Raw genomic sequence first — 27,570 nt, forward strand, 5'->3', positions numbered from 1 at the left:
GGAAAAACGAACGAGTACGAGCGTTTTCTGCCTCATTGAAAAGAGGCAGTCATCCGTAAGTCACAGTATGTCGTAAAACGTGTGTCTATGTTTAAAATATATTTCGGAACTCCCCGATCGTTTTTCTAATCGACGAGATTCTAAGGAGAGAAGGGGTAACGTTTCGTGCATGTGAGTCACGTGATTGACAGAGCTAGAAAGATTGAATTATGTAAATCTTTCGATAAATTGGAGTCTTGTTGTTTATTTAATTTTTCTCTTGTTTTCTTTTTTCTTCTTTTTTTTTTCAAACATTTTTTAGTCAGTGTCAAGTCATATCGATTTATATCGAGACAATTTTCATTTCGTCCCATTGCAAGAATAATGCCCCGTTACTAAAGCAACATCGATAAACCAAAGATTTACGTAATCATGGTTTCGAGAAAAGTATGATTCACCGTTATCGAAACGATAATATTCCGTAATAGACGTGATCGCAACGAAACGATGTAAATAACAACGCTCGTTGATGATAAGTCAACGAATCAAAAGACTATTTAAAATATTAAGCCTTATCGACGATATTTATTTTTATATTTTTTTCTTTATTTCTTTTTTTTTTTTTTTTTTTTTTTTTTTATTTACTCTTTTTTCTCTTTCAGACGATCCAAATTACGCCGTAACGAGCTTGATAAAAGCGGCCAAACACGCGGGCTCTTTGGACAACATTACAGCTATCGTGGTCTTCTTAACGGCACCAAGTGATATCGTAGCGAGGTCGAGCGACGCCAATTCTGTTCTCGTCGTGAAATCGATGAAAAACATGGCCGTGAACAATCCATACGTACAGAAGGATCTTAGCGATGGCTTGTTCTTCAAGCAGATGAAGCAATACCAACAGCAACATCAGCAGCCTTATGACAACGATCAAGAAGAGAGGCACGCTAATGGATCGGAAGAAACGGCAATGGACGACGGTGGTTTTCACGATGAGATAACAGGCGGTGGTGCTGATGGAAAACACGAAGAGAACGATGCCGCAGATTATATTTACGAGGATCTTGGACCAGAGACAGACGTCGATGCTGTCGATGACGTCGACAACGTGGACAACCTGGACAATTTGGAGAATGAAAACCCATTACTCGACAATGTTCCTTCTATTGCTGCCAATCTCTCGGATGGAATATTTCTAGAGGGAAAAAATATGCCTAAGTGTGATGAGAACAATTTCCAGGAGGAGAATGCAGCCCTAAATGTAACCCTTGAAACAACCCTCGACGACGACGACTCGCCGGCCAACAACGACATAAGTAAGCATTATTATTCTCTCTTTCTCTTTTTTTTTCTCTCTCTCTCTCTCTCTCTACACTTCCTCTTTCTGTATTTCACATTTTTATCCTTTAATGTAAATTCAACTATATACATACGTCGTTATAGTTGTTACATCGAAAATATTACATATCTTCTCATTATTCTCATATTATCCGTATCCTTTTATGATTCTATTATATTATACGAATATTATAATTTTTTTTTCTTTTATTACACGAGTTATTCTAAACTATACGAGCGGACGTACATAAATAAAGGTTTATGATAAAGGTATGCATTTTAGAATCGAACGAAGGCAACAGAACTATTAACAACGCTCGACCTCTTTGGACTTAATACGAGAACATTAAACTTGCATAGGTATAATATAATCTATCATAAGGATATTGCGCTCGTTAATCACAAGAGGATACTATAAAATTCGAAAATAAATTTATCGCCGTGAAACGACATATGCGCGACCATATATATATATATATATATATATATATATATTTTTTTTTTTCTTTTTTCTTTTTTTTTTTTGAGAATAGATAGTTATTTTCGGATTGTCTATCGTTGTTCTTTGTAAAACGATATTCTTAATCAAAGTTCATTTGAAATTTTTACCTTTTTTTTTTACAACGTCTCATACATTAAATTAACGATTAAATTAATTTTTGTCGTACCAAGCGATAAAAATCTTTTACATGTTCGTATTTATCTACCAAAGATATCTCGTGGTAAAAATTTACGTCGACGGCTCATTAGCCACCCTTTCGTTTGTGTATCCGTTACGTTTCTATATAGACGACTTTCGTCTCGGTCATTATTTCGAATTGTTTCTCATGCGTTCGTGTTAGGCATACCTCTTCTTCTTCTTTTTTTTTTTTGTCTTTCACCGTCTCGGCAAGCTCGAGTGAGAAACGCAGTGCTGCACGCTTAAAAAGAACAAATTTTATGCTTTTCGATGCTATTTCGATGCGGAAAGAGAAAGAGAGAGAAGAGAGAAATAGAGAGAGAGAGAGAGAAAGAAAGAAAGAGAGGCTACTGGAAAGAGGGTCGTACTTATTTTAGAAACGCTAGAACGAGTGTATCTCTCTCTTTCTCTCTCTTTTTCTTTCTCTCTCGACACGCCCGCCATGTCGTCGTCCTCGTAGTCGTTCGAAAAGAAAGATTCTTCATTCCTATATTCAAACTACCCGCTCTTTTTGCTCTTTTCTCTCGGTTCAGACTGACATCTACAGTACATACAGTGTAATCACATGAAATTTCGCCTCCCGTAAAAAAATCTTCTCTTTATCTCCAATATTTTAGTTCTGAGTTTTTATTTCCTTTTTCTCTCCTTTTTCTTTTTTTTTTTTTTTATTTTCTACTTATTCTTACTTCTTTTTTTTTCTTAATTTTTATTTATGTATTTATTTATTTATTCCTTTTTTTTTAATTTTTATTTATTTATTTATTTATTTATTTATTTATTTATTTATTTATTTATTTATTTATTTATTTATTTATTTATTTATTTATTTATTCTTTTTTTTTTAATTTTTATTTATTTATTTATTTATTTATTTATTCGTTTTTTTTTTTTTTTTATAAATAATCATGGCTCCGATCACAGGTCGATTACATCGTCCTACTTCCCATATAGATATGTTATACACAAAAACGCGTTACGTCCAAACTCTTACGATCTTTCCTTTATATTTCACGAAGCACACTCTCGGCCCACTTTCCGCCTGTACCTTTGACTTTCACCACCTTGTGCCAGTCACTGCACTTCCTGCACTGATTGTCGTATGCCGGTTCGCGAATCAGACCAAACTCCTACGGCCTTCTCTCTTCTACACCGTGAATACCTTCTTCTTTTCCCCCCATATTTCTCTCTCTTTCTCTCTCTCTCTCTTTCTCTTTCTCTCTCTTTCTCTCTCTTTCTCTCTCTTTCTCTCTCTCTCTTTCTCTACCTCTACCTCTATCTTTTTCTCTTTCTCTTTCTCTCTATTTCCTCTGATCGCTAGTTAGTCGATGCATCTCAATCACGAACGGATATTTGCTTTTAATTACTCACTAACCTAACCACTTTGCTACACGGTGAAATCCCATTTGCAATTGTTCGTTGTTTAGTATTGTCCAATCGATTTTTTTTCTTTTTTTTCCCCTTCCCCATCGTACGATTCCAATTTCCGCGTTCTTATTTGAAAAAAAAAAGAAAGGAAGAAGAAAAAAAAAGAAAAGGAAAGAAAAAAAATGCAACTTCCTATCGATTTCTTCTTTTCTTTTCTATTTTTTCTTTTTTTTTTTCTTTTTCTTCTTTTTTTTTTCTTTTACACACAACATCGATATAGCTCATTGAGTAATCGTCTTGAAATTCAAAGATTTCTTTGTTACCGACTGATTCGTATTATTTTATCATATGTTATTTTCTTATGTATTAAAAATCGATGAAATAATTTCGGGGAAACATTGCAATTGCTTCTAAATCGCCGTTAACCTTCTTGTTAATTTTCGTCACGAGACTTTGTCGATGGAGTAGTAGAAATACCGGTGATGCCTCGTATACTCAGTCAGGAATCTTGGCCTGAATTTGACGCTAGCTCTACTGCATACCGACTAGTCTGTTCGTACCACAATTGGCTTGATAATTCTTTCATTCGATTATCATATAATTTAAATCGATTTAAATAAATTTACTTATTTATTTATTTATATTCATCATATACAATTTGATTACATAATTATCATTTATAACATAGATATATATATATATCCTTATCATGTTTATTATTTTATTTCAATTATAATTTTTAATTTAAACAGTATTAATAGATATCCATAGATATCAAGTTATACATATGTATAACTTGAAAGTTAGAATTTTTCCTGGCAAGCTTAAAAACTCTTTCATCTTAATCCATATCATCGTCCTACGTTCATTTAAACAAAGTAAACGAAAATTGGTCGTATCGAGGTTGTTAAATCGATAAAAAAAATCGACGAGGTGAAAGAGCGCGTCAGCGACGTTTACATAGGATCTCGATCGAATTAGGCGCGTCTTAGTGCGCGCGCCGAGCAAACGAGAGAGAGAAATAGCGTGATTGGTCGTTGTGCCGGGAGGTCGAGACCAATCAGAATCGGTGGCGCGACTGGTGCGCGACGGTTTGGGCGGAGTAAGGAAGGGGGATTCCGGCAGTTGGTCTCTTCGAAGCCCTTACGTTCTAGCAAATGTGCGTCTTCTTTCAAAGTCTTCCTCACGTTGGTACTTTTGAAAAGTGTCGTATTTGCGTCGAAATATCGTCGTAAATCTATTTTATATCGCGAACGTTTTTCAATTGTTGTGTTGTCATCGTCGTCGTCGTCGTCGTCGTCGTTGTTGTCATCGTCGTCGTTGTCGTCTTAGACTAGTGGCTTTTAAGATCGTGTTAAAACAAAAGGATAAATAAGATTTGTGAGTATTTTTCAAAGCGTCCTTCATTGAATATTATTATTCCATCTATTTTTTTTTTGTGCGCTGGAAAAGAGAAGAGAAGAGGAGATAGATACATAGATAGATAGATAGATAGATAGAGCGAGAGAAAGAAAGAAAGAAATGGAGTGAGATAGAGGAAGAGCATTCGGCAAAGGTACGTTGGAAACACGTCCACCATACTCTCAAAGCGAAGGCTAGCCTGCAAATTTAAATTTGGAACGGATGCCGGCCGGCTAGTTGTCGTCGCCGTCGTCCTCTTCATCATCATCGTCTTTGTCGTCGTCGTCGTCGTCGTCGTCGTCGTCGTCGTCGTCGTCGTCGTCGTCGTCGTCGTCGTCGTCGTCGTCGTCGTGGTCGTCGTCCTAGAAAGAGAAAAAAGACTCGTACGTTTTAGTCCTACTCTTTCTCTCTCTTTCTCTCTCTCTCTGTCTCTCCTTTACCAAGAAATTCTCGATCACCGCCTCCGCTACCGGTCTCTCGAGAATGTTCGATCGCGTGTGACAGGTGCGCTCGAGAAACAACCGACTCTTTTACGGGAATTGGATTATTTATATTTTCTTTTTCTTTTTTTTTAGTTATCTCTCTTTTACTCATAATCCTCGTAGCTTCGTGTTTCTTTTTTTTTTTTCTCTTTCCTTTCTCTCTCTCTCTCTCTTTCTCTCCTTTCCACTCCTTTTCTCTCCTCCCCTTCCTTCTCCTCTCTTCTCCTGACTCGCCCTGTCTGCATAGGCGTAGTAGCACTTTCCTACGATGCCAAGATCGTAACGTCTTTCTAACCTTTCTTTTTTTTTTCTTTTTCTTTCTTTTTTTCTTCGCTTCCCTTTTCTTCGTCTCCGTCACGCTCGGTATATCACGAGAAAGAGAGATAATGGAAGGATTGGAGAGAGTGAGAGAGAGAGAGAGAAAGAGAAAGAAAGATAAAAAAAAAGGAAAGACGATGCACGCTTTGTAACCGTGTGCATAGGATAAAAGGAGCGTAGAGGGACGGGGAGAGATGAAGTGGAGTGGGGTGGAGCCACAGGGCTCGCGTTTTCTCTGAAGTAAGTAAGCGCGTAAATTTAATTCTCGACTGGTCCAAATTATCTCGTGTGATTTTTTTTTCTTCCCTTTCAGTTAATGGCTACGACTATATATATATATATATATATATATATATATAGTATGTTAGAATTTTCTTTTTTGTTTTTTTTTCTTTATCACGTTATCGAACAAATGTTGCCGTACGTAAAATATATATATAATATACATATATTTATGTATGCTATTGGGTGAGCGCACGTATATATATATATGTATATTTTATGACGATCCAAATAGTTCATTTTTCTTTTTTTTCCTTTTCCTCTTTTTTTTTTTTTTTTTTTTTTTTTTTTTACTAATGTATACAGCGTTAGAGATAAAGAAAAAAAAACGAAGATAGATCCATATTGGGCATATTAAAAAAAAAAATGAACGATAACTTCAACGTTGAGAATAAATAATTCGAAGTTCTTTTGTTTCCCCTCTCCTCTCCCTTCGTATCGTAATCTTAGAATTTATCAAATGTAAACGTTCTTAGGTTGTTTTCGTTGTTTTCGAAAGGCATCAAATTTTGAGCAAATAATTTGTTGATTCCGTTGATGAAACATTTATTTACTTACTTTCTTTTCTTTTCCTTTTACCTTTTTTTTTTCCTTTTTTTCTTGTTCCTCAATTATTATAAGTTACTGAAAACGAAGTTATTAAAAACATGCCGGTATTCGAACTAACGAAATATTGGTAGGCATGTTCATTGGTCGGATCACACTTTACTTCGTTATATTCTCACACGAGCGCTCACAATATCTGCTTTCGTTGATGTTTCCTATCGGAAAAAGAATGAACTTATCGTATTTATTCGTGTTATATTCCGTCGACACGCGTTTGAAACTGTTCGACGAAATGTACAATGAAAGCTTTTCATAGGCGCGTGTTGGCACGTAGCAGCTAAGTACAATATGACTTCACTATTGCTAGCCTTGAATATATGTGATGTCACATATCTACTTTAATGTGTGATACTTCTCTTATTCTATCTCCTTCCCCTTTTCTCTCTCTCTCTCTCTCTCTCTCTCTCTCTCTCTCTCTCTCTCTCTCTCTCTCTCTATGTTTGTTTATTAAGTATCTCCAGCTAACAATTTTTTCTTTATTTATTTATAATTTTTTCATTTACATTTTGACAATTTTCACATTATTATTATTATTATTATCATCGTCATTATTATTATTAATTTACTTTTTTGATATTATCGACAGCGATTTTTAGAATACATTAACCTAAAAGATGTTTAACAATGTTTCATGGTATGAATAAAGAGAATTTTCTTCTCTTACATTATCTTTAGAGATTGTCTCGAATTTCTATTTCTTCTTTTTTTTTTTCTTTTTTTTTTTCTTTTCTTTTCGTAATATCGTGTAAACTGTAGCGTTCGCACGAAGAAAAAAGAAAAAGAGAGTGAGAGTGAGAGAGTAAGAGAGAGGCAGGAAACGACGGGCGACGTTGCCAATCATAGCAGGATTTTATAATACGCAATATTGCATTTAAGAGAAAAACGTAAAGAGTATTATATAAAAATAATTTCAAAAACGTGTGTCGCATTCATAGATCGCGTTCTGAGATTTCCAATATAAGTTTGTCATTCTTCCATTGTTTTTTTTTTTTTTTTTTTTTTTTCGTACCTGACTCTTCAAGAGGTTAGAAAAATCTCTCTTTACTATGTCAAAAGTAAATATAACTTAATACATGTGCAATTGAATGAATCATATACGTATGCAATACTTACAATGATTCATATGTTCCAAAAGTAGTTGCTTATTCGTTCTGTCTACTTGTGTGTTTTATATTCTTGTTAATTGTGTGATGCATTTGAAAAAGACAACGGATATTTAGAACGAGATACGTAAACGAGAAGGAGGATTTTGGGTATGGCAACGATGCGATCGATCAAGAAATTCTTAGTAACAATCATAATAATAATAATAATAATCGAGATCGACGGTCCTAAACCACAAAATCATGTACGATTCTTAGAAGTGTATGAAAAGGGACGATTATTTTTATTTTCTGTATTCGAGGAAGAAATACATAGCGCTATTTCCTTCTTCGTTTTTTCGGCTTTTTCTTGTCGAAGCACAAAAGTAAATACAAACTTTGATCGATATTTTTGGAATGATTAATTTTTAAACGAACAAACGAATAAGAAGATCGATATTTTTGAAACGATTTATTTTTCCCGCAAGACTTTTGTCTCAAAAAAAATGAAGAATTTTTTTTTTATTTTTTTTATTTTTTTTTTTATTTTTTTTATTTTTTTTTTATTTTTTATTTTTTATTTAAAGAATAAACAGATAAAATAAAAATAACCGTCGGTCGGTAAATTAAAGTTTGTAAGCGGAAAGAAAATAGTGGAGAAAAGAAAAAAAAAAGAAGACAATAACAAAGAAATTATCTACCCATTTTCATATAATTTCTAATAGACTTAATAATAATCTTACGACAGTTGGTGCACGTTCGACTTGTGTATTATATACGTCACACGGCTCGTACATAGCGTTCTCTCTTTCTCTCTCTCTCTCTCTCTCTCTCTATCTTTTTCTCTCGTGTATGTATATATACACACGTGTGTATGCACGCGTGTATTTATAGCGATACTCAAAAGCTTCAGGACTATTCATGCTTGTATGTTTCTCTCTCTTCTCTAGTAGTTACGCATACATGCATATTTACGTACATATGTAGATTATCAAGGGAATATATAAGAGGACGCGCGTACGCATTTTGGTCGCCGTGAAATTGCACCAGTGAGAGCTGCGCCCGAATTTCTTTTTTAAGTGTGCAAAAAAAAAGGTTGAGTTAAAAATTAATTACAAAAAAAAAATATATATATATATAAACGCACTTATCCAAAAAAATAATTTAAAATATGGACATTCATTCGGTAAGAAGATTTTTTATTTAATAAATGCATAAAAGAAAAGTTTTAATGTGCTGAAGAAAAAGAAAATATATGTATATATATATATATATTCTTTTTATTATATATTTATATATAATTATAAAATATATATATTTTTATTTAATCATTATATATATTTGCTTAAAAAATCTATACCATTCTTGTGACAATCTTTGTGAATTAATATGCATTTTTCCTTCTTTTTGCGAACGCATGTAAAAGTAAAGTAAAATGTGTGAATGAAAAAAGAAAAGAGATAGAGAGAGAGAGAAGGTAAATGTAAATTGTGTAGAAAAAATATCGTGTAAAACGAGACAGAGACCTATCCATCCAGGTGTACATTGAATCGAATGCACGCGTTCCGCAGTGCTGTACTAAAAGCAACTTTCGTGGAGTTGGGGGGAATCGGACACTGTCGAATCTAGCCTTCAAGGAGCCCGTGGCGATTGCTCCCTCTGTGCATATATTCTGCCACTGAGATTAAATATTACGTTGGTTATAAATTCGGGTCATTGAGTTTGATCGTCCTGGGTTTTGGTCGTCCTTCTTTTTTTTTTTTACGCGCGTGTGTGAGGGAGAAGCCATGGTCTTTCCTTTCGTTGCCCGGTCGCCGGCAACTGATGGACAGTGTGCACGCAACTAAATGATGGTGGTGGAACAGAGCAGAAACTAATTGGTTATATATATATATATATATATATATATATAAAATTTTATTTTTTAAATCATATATATAAAATTATATTTTTTAAATTTATGAAGTTTTTTATAAAATATAAAATATATAAAATTTTATATATATATATATAATTTATTATATATGCGTGGACACATGTGTCGTCGCTCTGGTCGATGTCCATCGACTTACTTTGTCGATCCTAATCGAATTATCGTATTATTATGTATCTATCATGTGTGAAAACGACGAACTTGCTATTTCTCTCTTCATGTGTTCCTTTAGAACTTCTCTCTTGTCGTTACTTAACAGGTACCGTTGTCAAAACGATCTTGGCACGATCAACACGAACACATTCTTATTTATATAATTAAACGCATTTAATCGCTTTTACATGATCGTATTGAGATCGTTAACATTCAACAATAATGAAATATTTTCTAATAATCGAAGAGATTTTCTTTTCTTTTATTTTCTATTATTTTTATTTATTTATTTATTTATTTATTTATTTATTTATTTTTTTTTTTTTTTTTTTTTTTCTTCATAGTAACTAGTCATCACGAGTCATAACGATCAGTTAGTTCCGTCAATCAGTCTCCGTCGTTTAAAAAAGAACATATCATCCTGTCATCTCATCACGTGACTCTATATCGTTAACGTCGACAATAGTAAAGCGTATAATAACTGAATGTATCTTTTTTCTTTTTTTATTTATTTTCTTTTTTTTTTTCTTTTTTTCTCCATACAATTCATAAAATCTAATCGAATCTCAACTATCAATCAGCGTCCTCTTTTTCAAAGTATATCTTTCGCTATACCTTATAACGTGACTAAAAATCATTAACGCCGACAGCAACAAAACGTATATAATAACCGAACATGGTTCCTTTTTTATATTTCATGGAAAGTAGTTCAATTCCAACGTTCCATCAGCCATCTCAACGTTAAAAAAAAGAATAATAATAATAAAGAAAGAAAAACATCTTATGCTTTAACACGTGATTTAAAATCGTTAACTGTCAATAATAATAACAAAAATTTATATAATAATGATACATTTTTTTTCTTATTATTATTATTTATATATATATATATATTTTTTTTTTTTTTTTTTTTATCATTACTTTTTTCTATCTCATAGAACATAGTTTAATATCAATGACTACTAAGCACCGATAATTTTCAAAGAATATATTTCTTTAACGGCGTGACTCAAAATGCAAATTTTTGGAAAGAAACGAGAAGCAACAATTTGAAGAAGGCTCCTCGTTTCGTATGCACGCTCCTTCAAGGTTACGATGTCTATTCTCGGCGCGTGATTCTCTCTCTCTCTCTCTCCGTCTCTCTTTTCTCTCTCTCTCTCTCTCTCTCTCTCTCTCTCTCTCTCTCTCTCTCTCTCTCTCTCTCTCTCTCTCTCTCTCTCTCTCTCTCTCTCTCTCTCTCTCTCTCTCTTTCGATACGAATGAAACACCACCCTATCGTAGAAAGAGGAGCGCGCACCGGTCGAACGATCGAACCTCCGGCAGTCTTGCACGCGATTCGCGCCGTATCAGTGAACTACTTCGAGTACATATATTCTATTTTTAACGTCGTCTCTGCTATTTTCGTACTCCATCGTTTCTTCTCTTTCTCACGGATTCCTTAAGCACACCCTTTATCTCGGCGGTTTTTCACTTTTCAACATTCTTATATATATACATATACATATATACGTGTATACAAACATACATACATACATATATACATACGTGTTCCTTATATTATTTTACGTATGTCGTTTACATTCCGTCGTTTCGGGTCGATTGTAAGTAGAACCAAGTTACATTATCGACATTTCTTTATCTATATATATATATATATATATATATATCTTATTATTATTATTCTTATTTCGTCTCTCGTTGCATCTTCGAAAGGATAAAAATTTATTTAAAAAAAAAAAAAAATAAAAAATAAAAAATAAAAAAAAAAAGATGAAACAAAAGGAAGAAAATTGTAACTCGATTTAAAACGCGTCCCACACAATCATAAGTCGTTTCATTTGTTAGAGGTTGAAAGGGAGAATAAGATAGAGAGGATAAATAGATAGAGAGAGAGAGAGAAAGAAAGAGAGAGATGATCTTGTTTTTCAATAGCTATACACATTCTTATACGTATCGAGAGCCGACGACTTGCTACTTGCACTTCGTCCTGTCCTATTCCCAACGCCAATGAAATTTATTATCGGCAATTAACGTTTCTCCGATAGCGATTAATCAAAGGAATATATATGTGTGTAATGTGTGTATGTATATGCTTTAAAATGGTCCAATATACGAAATTACTATGATGAATATATCTCTTATTCAATATTTTTTGTTCTATTATATCGAAAAATAAAAATAATAATAATAATAATAATAACAATAATAATATATGTGAAAATATATTACTTTTATAAAAATTTATTTTTCATACAAATTTTAATAATTTTTTTTTTTTTCTTCCCTTATTTTTTCTGTTCTTTTCTTTTTTGTTCTTTTTCCGTTGAAAAGTAAGGTTAGGTTTTCAACAAAGGATTATATATATATATATATATATATATATATATATATATATATATATATAGAGAGAGAGAGAGAGAGAGAGAGAGAGAGAGAGAGAGAGAGAGAGAAAGTGTTATCTTTCGAGCGAAGTTCTTTTTACCTTACATCGGAAGTTACGTTCGTGATACAACAAAAGAAAGACGTTTTCGATAAACGTTAATGGTAGTACGTGCATTGTTCGCTCACAAACCCGATAGTTTAGTTTCTCGAGACTCTTCGCATAATCATTGTTATCGGGGTCTCGCGAACGGTCGTAATGTTTCGTTGATTCGCATGGGAATCACGTGATGTTGTTTCTTTCGTGTTTGTCGTCGACATTATTTCCGATAGGTTTCTGACCTAGAACTCGTAGTGTTATTAGAAAATAAATTTTTCTCTCTTCCCCCCCCCCCCCCCTTCTTCTTTCTTTTTCATTCAATAAGTAATTTCGAAATTTTCATTATTTTATATATACACATATATATATATAATTTTCAGTAAATAAAAAAATATATATATACTAAAAAATCAGTAAGAAATTTTTACATTACTAATTGATCCATTCAATAGCATCATACCATTTAAAGAGATCAGAAGATTTTTGAAATAAACTCTTAGGTATGTGTGTGCGTGTATATATACACACATTCAATATAACACATCAAAGAGAAGAGCATAGTAAGGAAGGGGGGTGGGGAGAGTATTCTCTCGTATCGATCAGAACCCATTTGTGCATTGGTCTCTAGTATATTCTATAGAAAGCATCCGTGTACTGCCTCAACGAATTTCTGTTATGTCAGTATTCTTTCTCGCATTGGTTGAAACCGGACTTCCAACGCGCAGGAGAGGTCCAAAACCATTGGCGTCGATCTTTTTATTTTTCATTTTTATTTTTCTTCTTTCTTTCTTTCTTTTTCTTTTCCATTTTTCTTTTTTTAGAGAAAGAAAGAGTGAGAGAAAGGGCGGGAGGGAGAGAAAGAGAGAGAGAGAGAGAAAGAGAGAGTCCTCGTTTTCATTAAAAGAGAAAGTTGGATTGGATGTCTCCAAATGAGTATTCCATTTTATTTCGACATTACGATCTTTTACGTGCGACGTACTCGCGGAATTTCACGAAGACGAGCTCCAATCTAAATTTAGATACACCACTCTCTTTCCACGTATACAACGCCGTTGCTGACCGACATCGAATCTTTTGATTTTCATCGAAACGCTTTTCTTATTTGGTTTTTTTTTTCCTTTTTTTCTTTTTTGGAATTTAACGAACGAACGAACGAACGAACAGTAAAAAAATAAAAGAGGAAAAAAGAAAAATAATAATTACAAATATAAAAAAGAAATTACTAGAAATATTTCGAAAGAAATGATTTATCTTAAAATGTAACTTTTTTCGAGTCGACGTCAGTGAGAAGTTGAAATTTTATTTTGTTTGGAATTTAACAAAGATGAAGGAAAAATAATGAGACGATGATCTTAAAAAAAAAAGAAAAGAAAAAAGACTTCTAATTCACTCCGATTGAGTTGAAATTATCTTTTCCTTGAAATTTAATAAAAATTAAAAAGAGAAAAAAAAAGAAGAAAAGAAAAGAAACAAAAAAGAAAAAAAATAAATAAATAAAAATCTGAAATCAACCTAAGAAATTATAAATTTCAAAAAATGTCTTTTCGCATCTACACCAATGAGGAATTTTCTTTTGCTTAAAATTTAACAAGAATAAATACAAATAAAATAAAATTTAATAGAATAAATAAACAACATAAGAAATGATGAATCTTCCAAAAAATAAAAAAATAAAAAAAGTAAAAAAAAAAAGACTTTTCGAATCGACGCCAATGAAGTTGGACTTTCTTTTTTACTTTTTCTTTAAAGCGTCTCTCTTCCTCTCCCTCCCTCCCTCCCTCCTTCCCTCCCTTCCTCCCTCTCTCTCTCACTCTTGATGTCAGTTTAAAATTAGCTCTTCTCCCTTGCACTCTCCGCACATGCGACCGATACACATTGCACTGGAACGTAGGACTCGGGGAAATGGTAAAGGAGTCAAATAAAAGGACCGAATGAGAGGCGAAAAGAGAGAGATGCTCGCTACATGCCAAGGGTCCTTTTGGAACGAACTCTCGTATATTTTTCTTTCTTGCAGTACGTACAAACGAAGAAAGAGAAGAGAAAAGGGAGAGAAAGAGAGAAGAAACGAGCCATTTCTTCTCTTCCTCTTGCTCTCTCTTTCTCTTTCTCTTTCTCTCTCTCTCTCTCTCTCTCTCTCTCTCTCTCTCTCTCTCTCTCTCTCTCTCTCTCTCTCTCTCTCTCTCTCTCTCTCTCTCTCTACGTGGGTATTGCAGTTTCCCATTTAACAAGTTGAATTTTAGGCTTGTATAAGTAATGAATCTTCCGTTAAAACGAAAATAGGAACTCGATAAATATATAATAATACAGCTTTTTGGCAATGATTATGATAACGATTAAATTAACAATTAGCTGAATGAAAAAAAAAGTACGAAGAAAACGGAAATAGATGTTGTTTGATGATGTAAAAAAAAAAAAAAAAAAAAAAAAATTTGCGCACATACACACACAACACACACAGAGAAGTATTAACGTGATCTCTTTTGTATATATTGTTCTCACGTGCCAGACGTTAAAATCTAGTTAACGATGCGTGCCAGTTGCCAGTTAAAAGGAACGAGAACCTTATAGACGACGATATTTTATGGTTTCTCGGTGTATCCCATAATGGCATCGACTGTAAATCATCGTGTCAGAAAGATATATATATATATGTAGAATGAGAGAGAGAGAAGGGGAGAGAGAAAGCGTATATATATAACCGCAAGTATGCACACCTTCGATGATACGCTTCCGCATTTTTATTAGTCGCTTCTTCGAAACTCATTCGAGAACAATTTCATTCATATCTTGGAAAAAGTTAGATAACTCGACTGGATAGATAAAGTATGTATACATACACATAAGTTAGTGCGAATGCACGATGGTGAGAATGAATGGTGTGTAGTGGTGGTGATAGCGATAGCAATAATGGTGGTGGAAGAGTAGTATCAATGACAGTGGCAGTGGTAATGGTAGTGGTAGTGGTGGTAGTAGGTAGAGAGAAGTTGGAATTAAGAGAACGGGTTAAGCGAGTGTTCTTCGCGTGGGCGGTTCCTTTTTTTAACATCCCTTAAGCCTGTTTCCAAGCATATTCCAGACGAGTATTAAAGCGAAGCCTAGTGCTGCTGCCGTTAGGAGTGCCCCTAAATAAAGGATTTTCATTATTCTCCTTTTGTGGTTTGGACCATAGGGAGCTTTCTATTTCTACGTAATTCTATTATTTCGATACGTTCATGTGTATGTGTGTATATATATATATAATATTTAATATACTGTGTATATATATATATTATATAGTATCTATATAAATCTATATTTATAGATAGATTAAATAGATATAGATGGAGTAGATTAGATAGATATATAGATATATAAATATTATATTTATATATACCTATAGTGTGTGTGTGTGTGTGTGTGTGTGTGTGTGTGTGTGTGTGTATGGATGTTTTATGATATATTCAAGTAAATATATGTCTACAGATCTATAGTGTATGTATATATTATATATATATATATATGTATATATATATATGAAACATTTCAGATTTTAAAATTACTATTTAAATCAATAATCTAATATTAAACATTTTTAAATAAATAAATTCATATATATATATATATATTTATATATGTATATAATATTATATAACTCGATAAAAGCTTAATAAAATTTAGGAGTTATTAAAAATTAAAATTTACTATAATTAATATGAAAAGAGAAAATGTCAATGTCCGATAAGATTTTTGGCTAGGTTTTTATCCTGCGCGTCTCTACGATAAGGATCAATTCCAGGGACATGGTTCGTTCCTACAGGAGATGAGGTGCGACTGTTGCTATACGGTGCACAGGTGGGTGGTGCCAGGGACGAGGAGAGAAGGGGGTCCACCAGGGGAGCTCTAGACTAGATCGATAATGCATCTCTTGGCGGGCGTAGTTCCTCTTAGTCACTGCTGATCGCTCCTCCTGAGGAGTGATATCCTCTTTCTCTTTCTCTTTTTTCTCTTTTTCTCCTTCTCTCTTCTGTGCCCTGTGTACATTCACTACGAATTTGTGAGTAAAATATACTTTTTCATCGTCCATATCTTTTTTTTGTTTTGTTCTCCCCATTTTTTTTTCTTTTCTTTTCTTTTCTTTTTTTTTTTCCTTTTAATTGCGCTCGACAAATGTGTTGTTTTCTCGATATTTATTATGTATCATCGGTATTTTTTAGAACATTAATTGTCACTGTAACTCGTCCTTCAACGTGAACGCGCTTCGTTTGTGAGAATGACTTTATTATAAGGTGGTCGCGTTGTGCCCCTGTCCCCTCTTCTTCTCTTCCCCTTCCCTCCTCCTTCAACCTTCCTAAAAGTCCAATCGATAGTTTATTGCTCTCATTCCTCTTGCCAAGGAACGCCATGAATCAAGATATTTCTGTCTAGACTGTGTTAATTCGCTTTTTCTCTCTCGTTATTCACTGACCTGTACAACCTCTCTTACTTCGTTCTCATCACGGTTCAAGGTTATTTATACGAACGATACTTTGGTAATAATGATCCGTGATTTAATTATGGATTTAATAGTATACGAATTTGTATAAAAAATTTCTCCTCCCCCCCCCCCTCTTTATTTCTCTCTTTGAGTTTTATCGATAATTATGATTAGAAAGTGATGACTTATGATGGAACAATACGTGAAGTCGTATGTGTATATATATGTATGTGTCTGTGTGTCTCTGTGTATGTGTGTGTGTATCCCTGTGTGAAAACAAATAAAATTGTATGAATGCTTTTTTGATTTTTTTCTGGAACGTACCACGTGTATTATGTATATGTCCTTTTGATTTTCGAATTTCTTGTTAGGGATGATTAGAAAACAAAAAAGAAAAACTATTTAGAATTTTGGTCAGTGCCGTTCTTCGATTTTTCTTTGGACATAAGGCGTGGCTATGTCTCGGATGTCTGGTTGAGAAGGTTTCCATTGTCCAATCTCAGATCTAATCGAAAAACTATACTTAGGTTGAAATTTTTTTTTTTTTACTACGAATATCTATCGCGAGACGAGAATAATTATTCGAGTAATAATAATTAATCTTATTACAAAAGGATTAATACAAAATGATATAATTAATTAAGATGTCTGTAAAGTTTGTCTTATAGCAATTTATATGACTTCTTGCAAAATATAAATCCTCTTTTACGAGGTAAGATGCATATTATGTGCATACGAGTGCAGCCATGCATTAAATAGCGTAGGATTATTTACCGTACCGTATCACTGTTCTTACGAAATACGTATTACGTCTTATAATGTAACGAAAAACTGTGATTAAACTTTCTACATAGATCATTTAGATTTATTCTAGCTAACCGTCTATAACTTAATATAATTCTCAAATCACACACACACACACAGACACATTGTTTTATTTTATTTCATCGCTTAAAATTTGTTTCATATTCGAAGCTTTTAATATTTTTTATAATTTTAGTTATATTTTGTATATTAAATATAACGTATTCTATATTATTATTAATATAATATTATATGAAATATTACTATAAAAATTGGGATTGGGGTAGAGAGAATGAGGAGTATGGGTGTGTATACAAATATATTCTGTAAAATTATAATAGTATATATTACTATAATATGTATGATATTTATATAGATTTAATATACTATTACTATTAGAGAATATATAAATAAACATATATACAATATTATAGTAATACTGAAAATAATAATATTACTAATATTGTACATCGCTTATTACTATATATATTATATTCTATGTAATATATAGTATATTGTCTGTGCGTGTGCGTGTGTGTGTATGTGTAGTATTATTTTAATAGTATATAATTTTTATATTAAATAATTTTAGTATAGAAAATAAAAACAAACAAACAAATTGTTATAAAGAGTTAAATATGTTATAATAGTATATATATATATATAAATCATTAATTTGTACTTATTTTTATCGCAGAAGCTCTTCAGCATGCACTGTTACCCGAGGCGGATAACGTAGCGGATAGCGAGGATTCCGAGGACGAGTGGAATTACTATCGTGTTGGGCCAAACAAAGAGAAAGATACAGCTGCATCTTCCGAAGAGCTCAACGAAATAAAGAACGACAACGAAAATAAGAACGTTGAACATCTTGACGAGGATAACAACGTGGAGGAACCATCTCGGTCTCCAACGTCCGAACATAATAGTAGCAGCGAATGTGAGAGTCAAAAGGGGGAGGAAATATTACCTGAGCTTATTAACACTGATGTAAGACGACTGATATAAACAAACAACAAAAAAAATCTTTAATCCAATAATTTCTTTTAAAAACATATAATATTTATCATAGACATTTACAAAAAAGAAATTTTGATCAAATTAATTTTATTTATTTCAGATTAGCGTCGAAGAAAATAAAGAATTTGACTCTACGTTCGTAAAACTAGAAAAGGAAGAGGAAGAAGAGCACAAAGAAGCTGAAAAGGAAGAAACCGAAGAGAAAGAAGAGAAAGAGCACGGTTTTGTAGAAGAGGAGGAAGAGGAAGAGGAAGAAGAGGAAGAGGAAGAAGAAAAAGAAAAAGAAGAGAAAGAATACGAAGAAAAGGAAAAAAAAGAGGATAGAGGAGGAGAGGACGAAGAGGAAGTGGATAAGCAAGAACAAGAGGAAGATATGGATTTTCAATTGAATCCTAACGCGGCTGAATTTATTCCGATCTCGCCGCCTAAACGTCAAATTAAGCTCAATACCATAAACGATAGTCTCGTTGCGGGTTCTCCTTTGAAAACTATAGCGATGGATGATATTAAAGTGCCGAGTCAAAAAGAATTTGACGAGGAAATATCTGCCAGGCCTCATGAGATCGAAGAGGAAGATTCATCCCCTAATGGCGATCATACAACGCATTCCGATTATGATTTTTATACGGAACAACAAAAAATAATTAATCCATTATCCACCGCCGCCGTTGCTGCTGGTTTAGATGAATCTGAAATTTCTTCGACCAAAGCCGAATACGGGGATGAAACGATGAGCTTTCTATGTACAACGACTACTGATTTACATAAAACTGAAATTTCCACGATGGAAGAATCCTTTGGGGATTCCGACTGTGACATTTATAACAGAGATAATCCAATGACGATGTCCTATGCTCCGTGTGATTTCAAAGCGGCCTTTAATAAGGAAGTAGATTTAAATGCTGTTCACGATTTAAGCGATGGGGATTTAGAGGATGAAAATTACTCCTCTGAAGGACGAATTCCCCAGTCACCGAAGGCAATATCATCAACGGATATAGAAGAACGTCGTACGGAATTTGATACGTTGTCTAATGGTGACTCATCTAATCAAGTTCAAACATCATCGTTATTATCAAAGGATGATAATACTTTCTTAAAGTTCGAAGATTCGGACGAACCGAAAACTGCGGAATTTATTCAAGTTGAATTGGAACGTCATCAATCATCTCCAATCAATTCTTTATCCGAGCAAGATTTTTCGAAGGAAGACGATGAAAAAAGATCATCTTCTTCTTTGTTGTTAGATAATAAGGACGAGATGATACATGTTAAGCGAGATAATGAGGAAGAGAAAGAAGAAAAAGATAAAGAAAATGAACGTGTGGAAACACCGAAAGAAGCGGAATATATCGACGATGAAAAAGATATCGCAATGGACAATAATATTGTCACGAGTAGCGACAACGAATTTCTCGTAGACAAACCGGTCGAAATTGCAACAGATCTAATTCAATCCGAAATATTACAAAATACGATATCCCAGGAAGAGCAGCATAACTTTTTGTCGTCTACGATCGACGAATCATCAAAATCAGTTTCTCCGTTTATGCCATCGATTGAAACAGAACTCGTAGATACATCTCCGGATCTATTGAAAAACGATTTAATCGCTTCCACGGAAAATCTTACGTTAGTTAATAAAGAGGAAGATCGTCCCATTATGGTTTCTAATTTATGTTCAGACGTTTCAGAATTTCAAATGAGTAAGAGTTCCTTCGATCCGTTTGCTTCTGGAGAACCAGCATTATCTGATATATCTTCGAAACCAATACTTTTAGACAATTCAATGGACATAATTGCACAGCCTGTTCTAACAGAACATCACCCAGAATCCTCTTATCTACCGACTCTTATCTCTTCTGAGCCAATCTTCAACGATCGACCTATCGAGAATTTGTTAGACCTTAAAGAAACTACCACTGAAGTGCCTACGACAGATCACATCGAAGAAAGCAAAGCTGTAGAATATCCTCAGTCTTCTTCTACTTTCGAAGATATTACAGAAAAACCATCACGACTTATGGAAGAATCTGTATGTCTTTTTGATACAAACAAACATATTGATTTAAGTCAAGATATTCATCTGAAATTGGAAGATTCCTCGGAGACAAAGTCTATTGACAAAATTGAAATCGACGTTAATGAGTTTGAAAAAGTCAACGAAACGGTCGCATTAAATTTGTCAGAATCTATACAAGAATTTACAGGTTTGGAAAAACAATTAGAACCTGATAATATTACACCTGAGGAATCTCCAATAATCGAAACGGCTCCAACCATCGAAGATAAAATCACGACAGAAGATATTGTTGAACATAAGGAGTCTCCTGTACAAGAAACTGTCGAAGAAAAATTACTTTTAGATACGAAAGAAAAAGAAGTAGAAGAAGAGGAGGAAGCATTAGAAGCTAAGGAAGACGCAGAAATTGTACAGGTTGCGGAAACAACACAGCCAGTTGCTACTACAGAATTAACAGAATTTTCAAAGTCTACAGAACTTGTGACATCCGTAGAAAATATCGAAATTGAAAAAGCTTCGGACGCTTTCGAACTAGTAACACCTGTAGAAACTACAGAAATATCAACGCCTACAGATACTGAAAAAACTGTCGTTTCTATGGACATCGTAGAAAGTGACGTACCCGAGAAAATTGTAGAAATTACGAAGCCTATAGATACTACTACCGTGGGAATTATAGATACTGCAGAAGTTGCAGGGACGGCAGAAGTTGCAGGTACTACAGAAATCACAGGTACTACAGAAATCGCAGGTACTACAGAAATCGCAGGTACTACAGAAATCACAGGTACTACAGAAATTACAGGTACTACAGAAATCACAGGTACTACAGAAATCGCAGGTACTGCAGAAATCACAGGTACTGCAGAAATTGCAGGTACTGCAGAAATCACTGAGACTGCAGAAATCAAAAAGACTGCAGAAATCGCAGGTACTGCAGAAATCACAGAAACTGCAGAAATCGCAGGTACTGCAGAAATCACAGAGACTGCAGAAATTGCAGGTACTGCAGAAATCGCAGGTACTGCAGAAATCACAGAGACTGCAGAAATTGCAGATACTGCAGAAATCACAGAGACTGCAGAAATCGCAGGTACTGCAGAAATCACAGAGACTGCAGAAATCGCAGGTACTGCAGAAATTACAGAGACTGCAGAAATCGCAGGTACTGCAGAAATTTCAAGTATTGCAGGTTTTGCAGAAATTGCAAGAATCGCAGAGACTGCAGGAATCGCAGAGACTGCAGGAGTCGCAGAGACTGCAGGAATCGTAGAGTCTGCAGGAATCGTAGAGTCTACAGGAATCGTAGAGACTGCAGGAATCGTAGAGACTACAGGAATCGCAGAGACTGCAGGAATCGTAGAGACTACAGGAATCGCAGAGACTGCAGGAATCGTAGAGACTACAGGAATCGTAGAGACTACAGGAATCGCAGAGACTGCAGGAATCGTAGAAACTACAGGAATCGCAGAAACCACAGAAATCGCAGAGACCACAGGAATCGCAGAGACCACAGGAATCGCAGAGACCACAGGAATCGCAGAGACTATAGGAATCGCAGAGACTACAGGAATCGCAGAGACTCCAGGAATCGCAGAAACTCCAGGAATCGCAGAGACTGCAGAAATCGCAGAGACTGCGGATACTGCCAAAACTATAGACATTTCTGAGACTGTATCGATAACACAGGATGTAGAAATACAAAAGATTACTGAACCTGTGAAAGTGGAAGAACCACAAAAGACCGAAGAAGAAGCAGTTGTCGAACCACCAGGAATCGAGGTAACCGCGACAGAAGCTATCGTGGCTGCAGCTGCAGTTACTACAGCAGCAGGATTAGTCACGACAGTAGCAGCAACGAGCACGAGTAATAAAGCCAAAGCAAAGCCTACGACAAAATCAATGAAGCCTGGCAGCAGTGCAAGTACTACTAAGGCTGCGGCACCAAAGTCTACTCCAACTTCTCCATCGAAGACTGTCTCCTCGACAACAAGATCAACGACTTCAGCGACAACAACGAAAAAGCCGGCCGGAACTACGGCAGCTCGTCCTAAACATCTCGATACAGCTGGCACCAAGTCTCAAACTACTACTAATGCAGCAAAATTAAATGCGACAAAGACTGTATCGACTAGCAAAACATTAACAACAGCAACGTCAACAACAAAATCTGCTCCTGCGCGTCCAAGCAGTTCCCTTACGAAATCAAAACCTGCACCAGCTTCAGCGAGAAGTAATACTAGCTCAGTAGAAAAGAAATCTGTTCTAAATGGCGACGTTAAATCTCTTAGTAAGACAACAGTCACGAAAGCTGCTACCAAATCGACTATTACGTCTACGTCTACCGCGGCCAAAGTTAGTAGCACAAGTAAAACTACGACGGGTTCGCGAACATCGTTTAGTACGACGACGTCGACGACGACGACGACAACGGCACCAACGACTGGCAAATCAAGATCGACTTCCGCTATAACAGCAGCTAAATCACCGGCCAAATCAGCTGGTACAAATGCGGCTAGTGGTTCATTAAATGCAACGAAATCATCTAAAACCACTTCGACTAGTAATAATACGGCGAAGGCACGTACTTCTCTTGCAAAATCACCAATGATCGACAAACAAATCAAGGAGACTGCTAATAAGCAAATCTCTATGGCACGTACCACGAGTTCTCCTATATCTAAAACCACAACGCGTTCTTCTATGTCCGCTACTACTATCCTTAATACTAGTTCGACCACGAAACGTTTGTCGAGCCAAAAATTAACTAGCACGACGACAACAGCAGCACATTCACCAGTGAAGAAGGTTACATCGAAAGTTGCGTCTGGACACTCGTCGGGTGCTACTACTAAATCTTCGTCGACGACTAAAGTGAAAGTAATGCAAAATGGAACGGCGGATAACGTTGAAATCACTAAAACAACAATAATAACAACAAATAGTAAAAATGAGGATGACGTACCTGAAAAGGATTTGTCGCCTGTAGTCGCACACACCGATAACCAGTTGATTTCGAGTGCCGATTGAATGACTCGACGATAAAAGAGCATATCTTGTATCGATCCGCTGATTATTATAATACGAGCCCGAAACCCTTTTAAAATTACGCGGATCGTGATCGTTACATACTATAATAATACTTTTTTTTCTCTTTTTTTTTTTTTTTACATTTTTTTTTTTTTTTTTTTTTTTATATTTTATTCTCACGAGAAGGATTTAAACGAGATCCACATCGTCCTCTGGTAGCGTTTTAGGGAACATTTATCGAAGGGAGAAGTTTTTACTCTACTTACATAAATATTAATCTAATATATATATATATGCGCACATACACACATATATATATATATTATATATATATATACGTAAAATGAACATACGCATACACATACACAAACACATATACATATACATTTTCACTTAATGAAAAAGAAGAAAAAACACAAAACAAAAAATAGCCCACACTTGGATCTGTTTTAATCTTGTGACAAAGAAACGACATGCAACAAACAAAATTTTATTGCATACTCTTAGCTTTCGACTGTTTCGGTTGTGTGCCGCAGCAAAAAAGGATTATATATCCAATTTAGATATCTAAATCGGTGAGGAAGAAGAAAAACGAAAAGAAAAAAAATAAATAAATAAATAGAAAAAGATACAAAAAAAGAAAACAAAAATAAAAGGAAAGAATGAAAAGGACGAGAGAAAAAGAGACAGACGGACGGACAGACAGAGAGAGAGAGAGAGAGAGAGAGAGAGAGAGAGAGAGAGAGAGAGAGAGAGAGAGAGAGAAAGAGAAAAAGCAAAGCGGGAAAGATGTGCGAGCGTGATATGTGTGAATGTACGAATGAAAGATAGATAGAATGAAAGAGCGAAAGAAAGAAAGAAAGAAAGAAAAAAAAAGAGAAAGAGAGAGAAAGAAAGATTCTGAATAATTTTGTTGTGTAAATAATCGGATGTGTTTCTCGAAGTGATTTATCGTAATTATCCCGTGGTCTAAGATTGCGAAAAGTCATCTGGTGCTCGTAAATGGCCCCGTAGTTCACAGCAGACTCTATGTCCTACGAAGAATATATAGCCAAGAGAAAAAAAAAAAAAAAGAAAAAAAAAGAAAAAAAAACACATTGTCGTATATTAATAATGGCAAAAAAATAGAAGAAGAAGAAGAAGGAGGAGGAGGAGGAGAAGGAGAAGCTTACGCATCGCACTTTCATACGCTAATAAAATCGACGATATCGAATAAGTCGCCGGCATATTATTGCTCTTAACGTATATAACGAGACCGGACGGTTTTTTTATATTTTTTAATTTTATATGTGCATTATATAATTGATAAAGATTAGTCGTCGTATTTTATGAAAAAGAAACGCATATATTTATTTTTGTTTGTTCCTATTTCTGAAGAGAGAAGAGTTGAGAGTACATTAAGAAGGAGAGAAATAATAATATTATTATATAGCTTTGTCATCGTATTACATTACACACGAACACACACATATATACAAACACACGTACTATTCATCTGTGTACAGCACCTTTATGATTTATTGTGATACCATATATATTATTAAATAAATCCAAACAGTACGAAGTCACACACCAGTCGAATATCGTTTAACAAGATTATATATTATATATATATATATATATATATATATATATATATATGTATATACATATATATATTTATATCTTTACTTACATACATATGAAACTCTCAAAGGCTCCCTACTAATTTTCTACTTTGTCTCTCTTTTTTTTTCTTTTCTTTCTTTTTTCTTCTATTTTCTTCTTTTTTTTTTTTTTTTTTTTTCCTTTATATTCTTTTGACGATCAATGACGCACAATTGATAACAGTCGTATATCGTTTATGGCTGTTGACCAGCTTTTTCTTTTCCTTTTTTCCTTCCCCTTTTCGTTTCCTTTTTACTTGCTTTTGTCAGGCCCTATGGGTACACGAGTTTTTATTTCATTATTATACATATAGCACATCTAAAACGTTATTCTCTTCGTCGTGCTGTTAAACAAGTCATTTAATAATTCATTATTACGGAATTATTTAATCTCTTTTCAATGTAACCCCTCCAGTGTCTTGTCTTATAACGAGAAAAAATAATAATTTTTTTAAAAATGCTTTGCTTCTAACATTCCAATTATAATCCTTCTTTTTATAGCTCAACTTACTTTCACATATTCTTTTTTGTTTTTTATTTTTTTTTTTTTTTATTTTGCATTGTCGGCAAAAAAAAAAAGAAAAAGAAAAAAGTATTTCCTCCTTCGCTTTTCTAATCTTTATATTTAAAGGTAAGATAGTTAATGCGAACGAATTTGTTTACATTTTCATCCATAACACTCCTGTGTTCCCATAATATGGGTATATTAAAAACAAGTTTATTATTTATTTGTAGAATGCGAATGTTAGAACGTTAATCAAATTAATTTTTTCAGTTCGACATTAATATGTTTCTTTTAAAAAATGTCATTGATTTGCATACAATTTCCTATTTTTTTTTTTTTTTTTTTTTTTTTTTTTTTTTATTAAATATAATAATACTAATAATACTAATAATAATAATAATAATAATAATAATAATAATAATAATAATAATGATAATGATAATACTGATAATAGCGAAAGCGTTAAATAAGGATAAATATAACATTACCGAATTATTACATGGGACATTTTTGTCGGAGCAGAGACAGAATATTTTATTCGTCTGAAATAAATATCAATTGACCATAAAAAGATATTTCGTATAGTCATGAAAATAAAAAGATAATAATTATAAACAGTTTGAATGAAATTCATACAAAATCAATTTCAATGATCATATCTATAAATCAAAGAGATTAAACCTCAACGGACAAAACTGATATCAAATTTATTTTCTTATAATGTTTATCGATTATTATTATTATTTATTTATTTATTTATTTTCTTTTCTATTGATTTGAAATATTTTTTTAATAACTTTTATTTAAATTTCACAATTCATAGTGTTTCCTCATGTGGTTCATTAAAAAAACAAAAAAAAAAAGGAAAAAAAAAAAAGTAAGAAATCATAAGTATACCGACATAAGTTAACTACTTACTATATTGATAAATTTCGATTGAAAAGATAAAGGAAAAGAACAAAAAAAAAAAGAAAAAAATGGTAGGAAAATTCGTATCATGAGTCTCGTTCGATATTATAAGGCAAGGGGTTAATGTTTTACGCGTAGCAAGTAAGAAGTAAAAAAGATGGAGTCCTTAGCGATCATTATCCTTAGCTTCATCGAAAAGTATAATTATCGTTTATTGTTAAGTTACGAATGCGTGATATTTCAAGTCTTTATATGTACGCCTATTTGTCAGGCTTATTCAAGCTTTTTCTGAGAAACTAGTATTCAAATAAAAGACGTCATTACGTTTGAATTTTTGTAATCTATTTGAATGATCTATCCTATAAAATTTCATCAATTTTTCTTTTTATTTTTTTTTACAATTAGCGTTATGTGTCTAATATTGACCAACTTAATATACATTTAGGCTAGTAGAGAGAATTATAATTATATTAAGATGAGATCTATTCTATGAAGATAGTTTCTATCATTTAGATATCTTTATTTTTTTTTTTTTCTAATAATTTCTTAGCATTTTGTCTAATATTAATATGATATAAATGAGAGAATTGTTATAATTAGGATAAGATGAACTATCCTATGAAGATTCACCAATCTAATCTCGATATATATTTATCTTTTTGTGATTTTTCAATATTGTTTTTAGTATTAACTAATCAGATACGATCAGATTGGTAAACAGGAAATTATTATAAATTGTATAAGATGATTTATACATACATACATATATACATACATATATATATACATACTGGTTGAGTTTTTTAAATTGAGACATCAAAATATATTAAACAACACATTTTTGAAAAGAAGATCTCGAACAAAAATTATTTAGCCTTGGAAATCAAATATAAATCAACTTTACTTCTTTCAATGACAACCTATAATATTTGTAAAATTTTTTTTCAGCGTCAACAGTTTAGTATTTTATGATATTTAATATTGTTCAGGTAAAGAAGTTTGAAGGATAGAAATATAGAATGGAATGGAACAGAACAAGATAGGATAAAATAATAAGACATGGTAGAATGGAAAATGACCGAATTA

The 27,570-nt window shown here is 33.4% G+C and overlaps 1 protein-coding gene across 7 annotated transcripts in view; it reads left to right on the forward strand.

Moving 5' to 3' along the window:
• LOC118447644 (uncharacterized) overlaps positions 1-26,815 on the forward strand; it is a 67,608-nt gene extending 40,793 nt beyond the window's left edge. For 6 of the 7 annotated variants that reach the window (XM_035879818.2, XM_035879832.2, XM_085665005.1 and 3 more), the window contains 3 exons: positions 642-1,292; positions 18,049-18,341; positions 18,472-26,815. In XM_035879818.2, the coding sequence (XP_035735711.2) occupies positions 642-1,292; positions 18,049-18,341; positions 18,472-23,424 (5,897 nt within the window). In that variant the 3' untranslated portion in view covers positions 23,425-26,815. The remainder of the gene's footprint in view (positions 1-641; positions 1,293-18,048; positions 18,342-18,471) is intronic. The other variant, XM_085665000.1, reaches the window with a different exon arrangement.
• Positions 26,816-27,570: the final 755 nt, after the last annotated feature.

Source organism: Vespa mandarinia, chromosome 1, assembly GCF_050613455.1.
Source record: "Vespa mandarinia isolate Hongniang chromosome 1, ASM5061345v1, whole genome shotgun sequence".
In the NCBI taxonomy this organism is placed as follows: domain Eukaryota; kingdom Metazoa; phylum Arthropoda; class Insecta; order Hymenoptera; family Vespidae; genus Vespa; species Vespa mandarinia.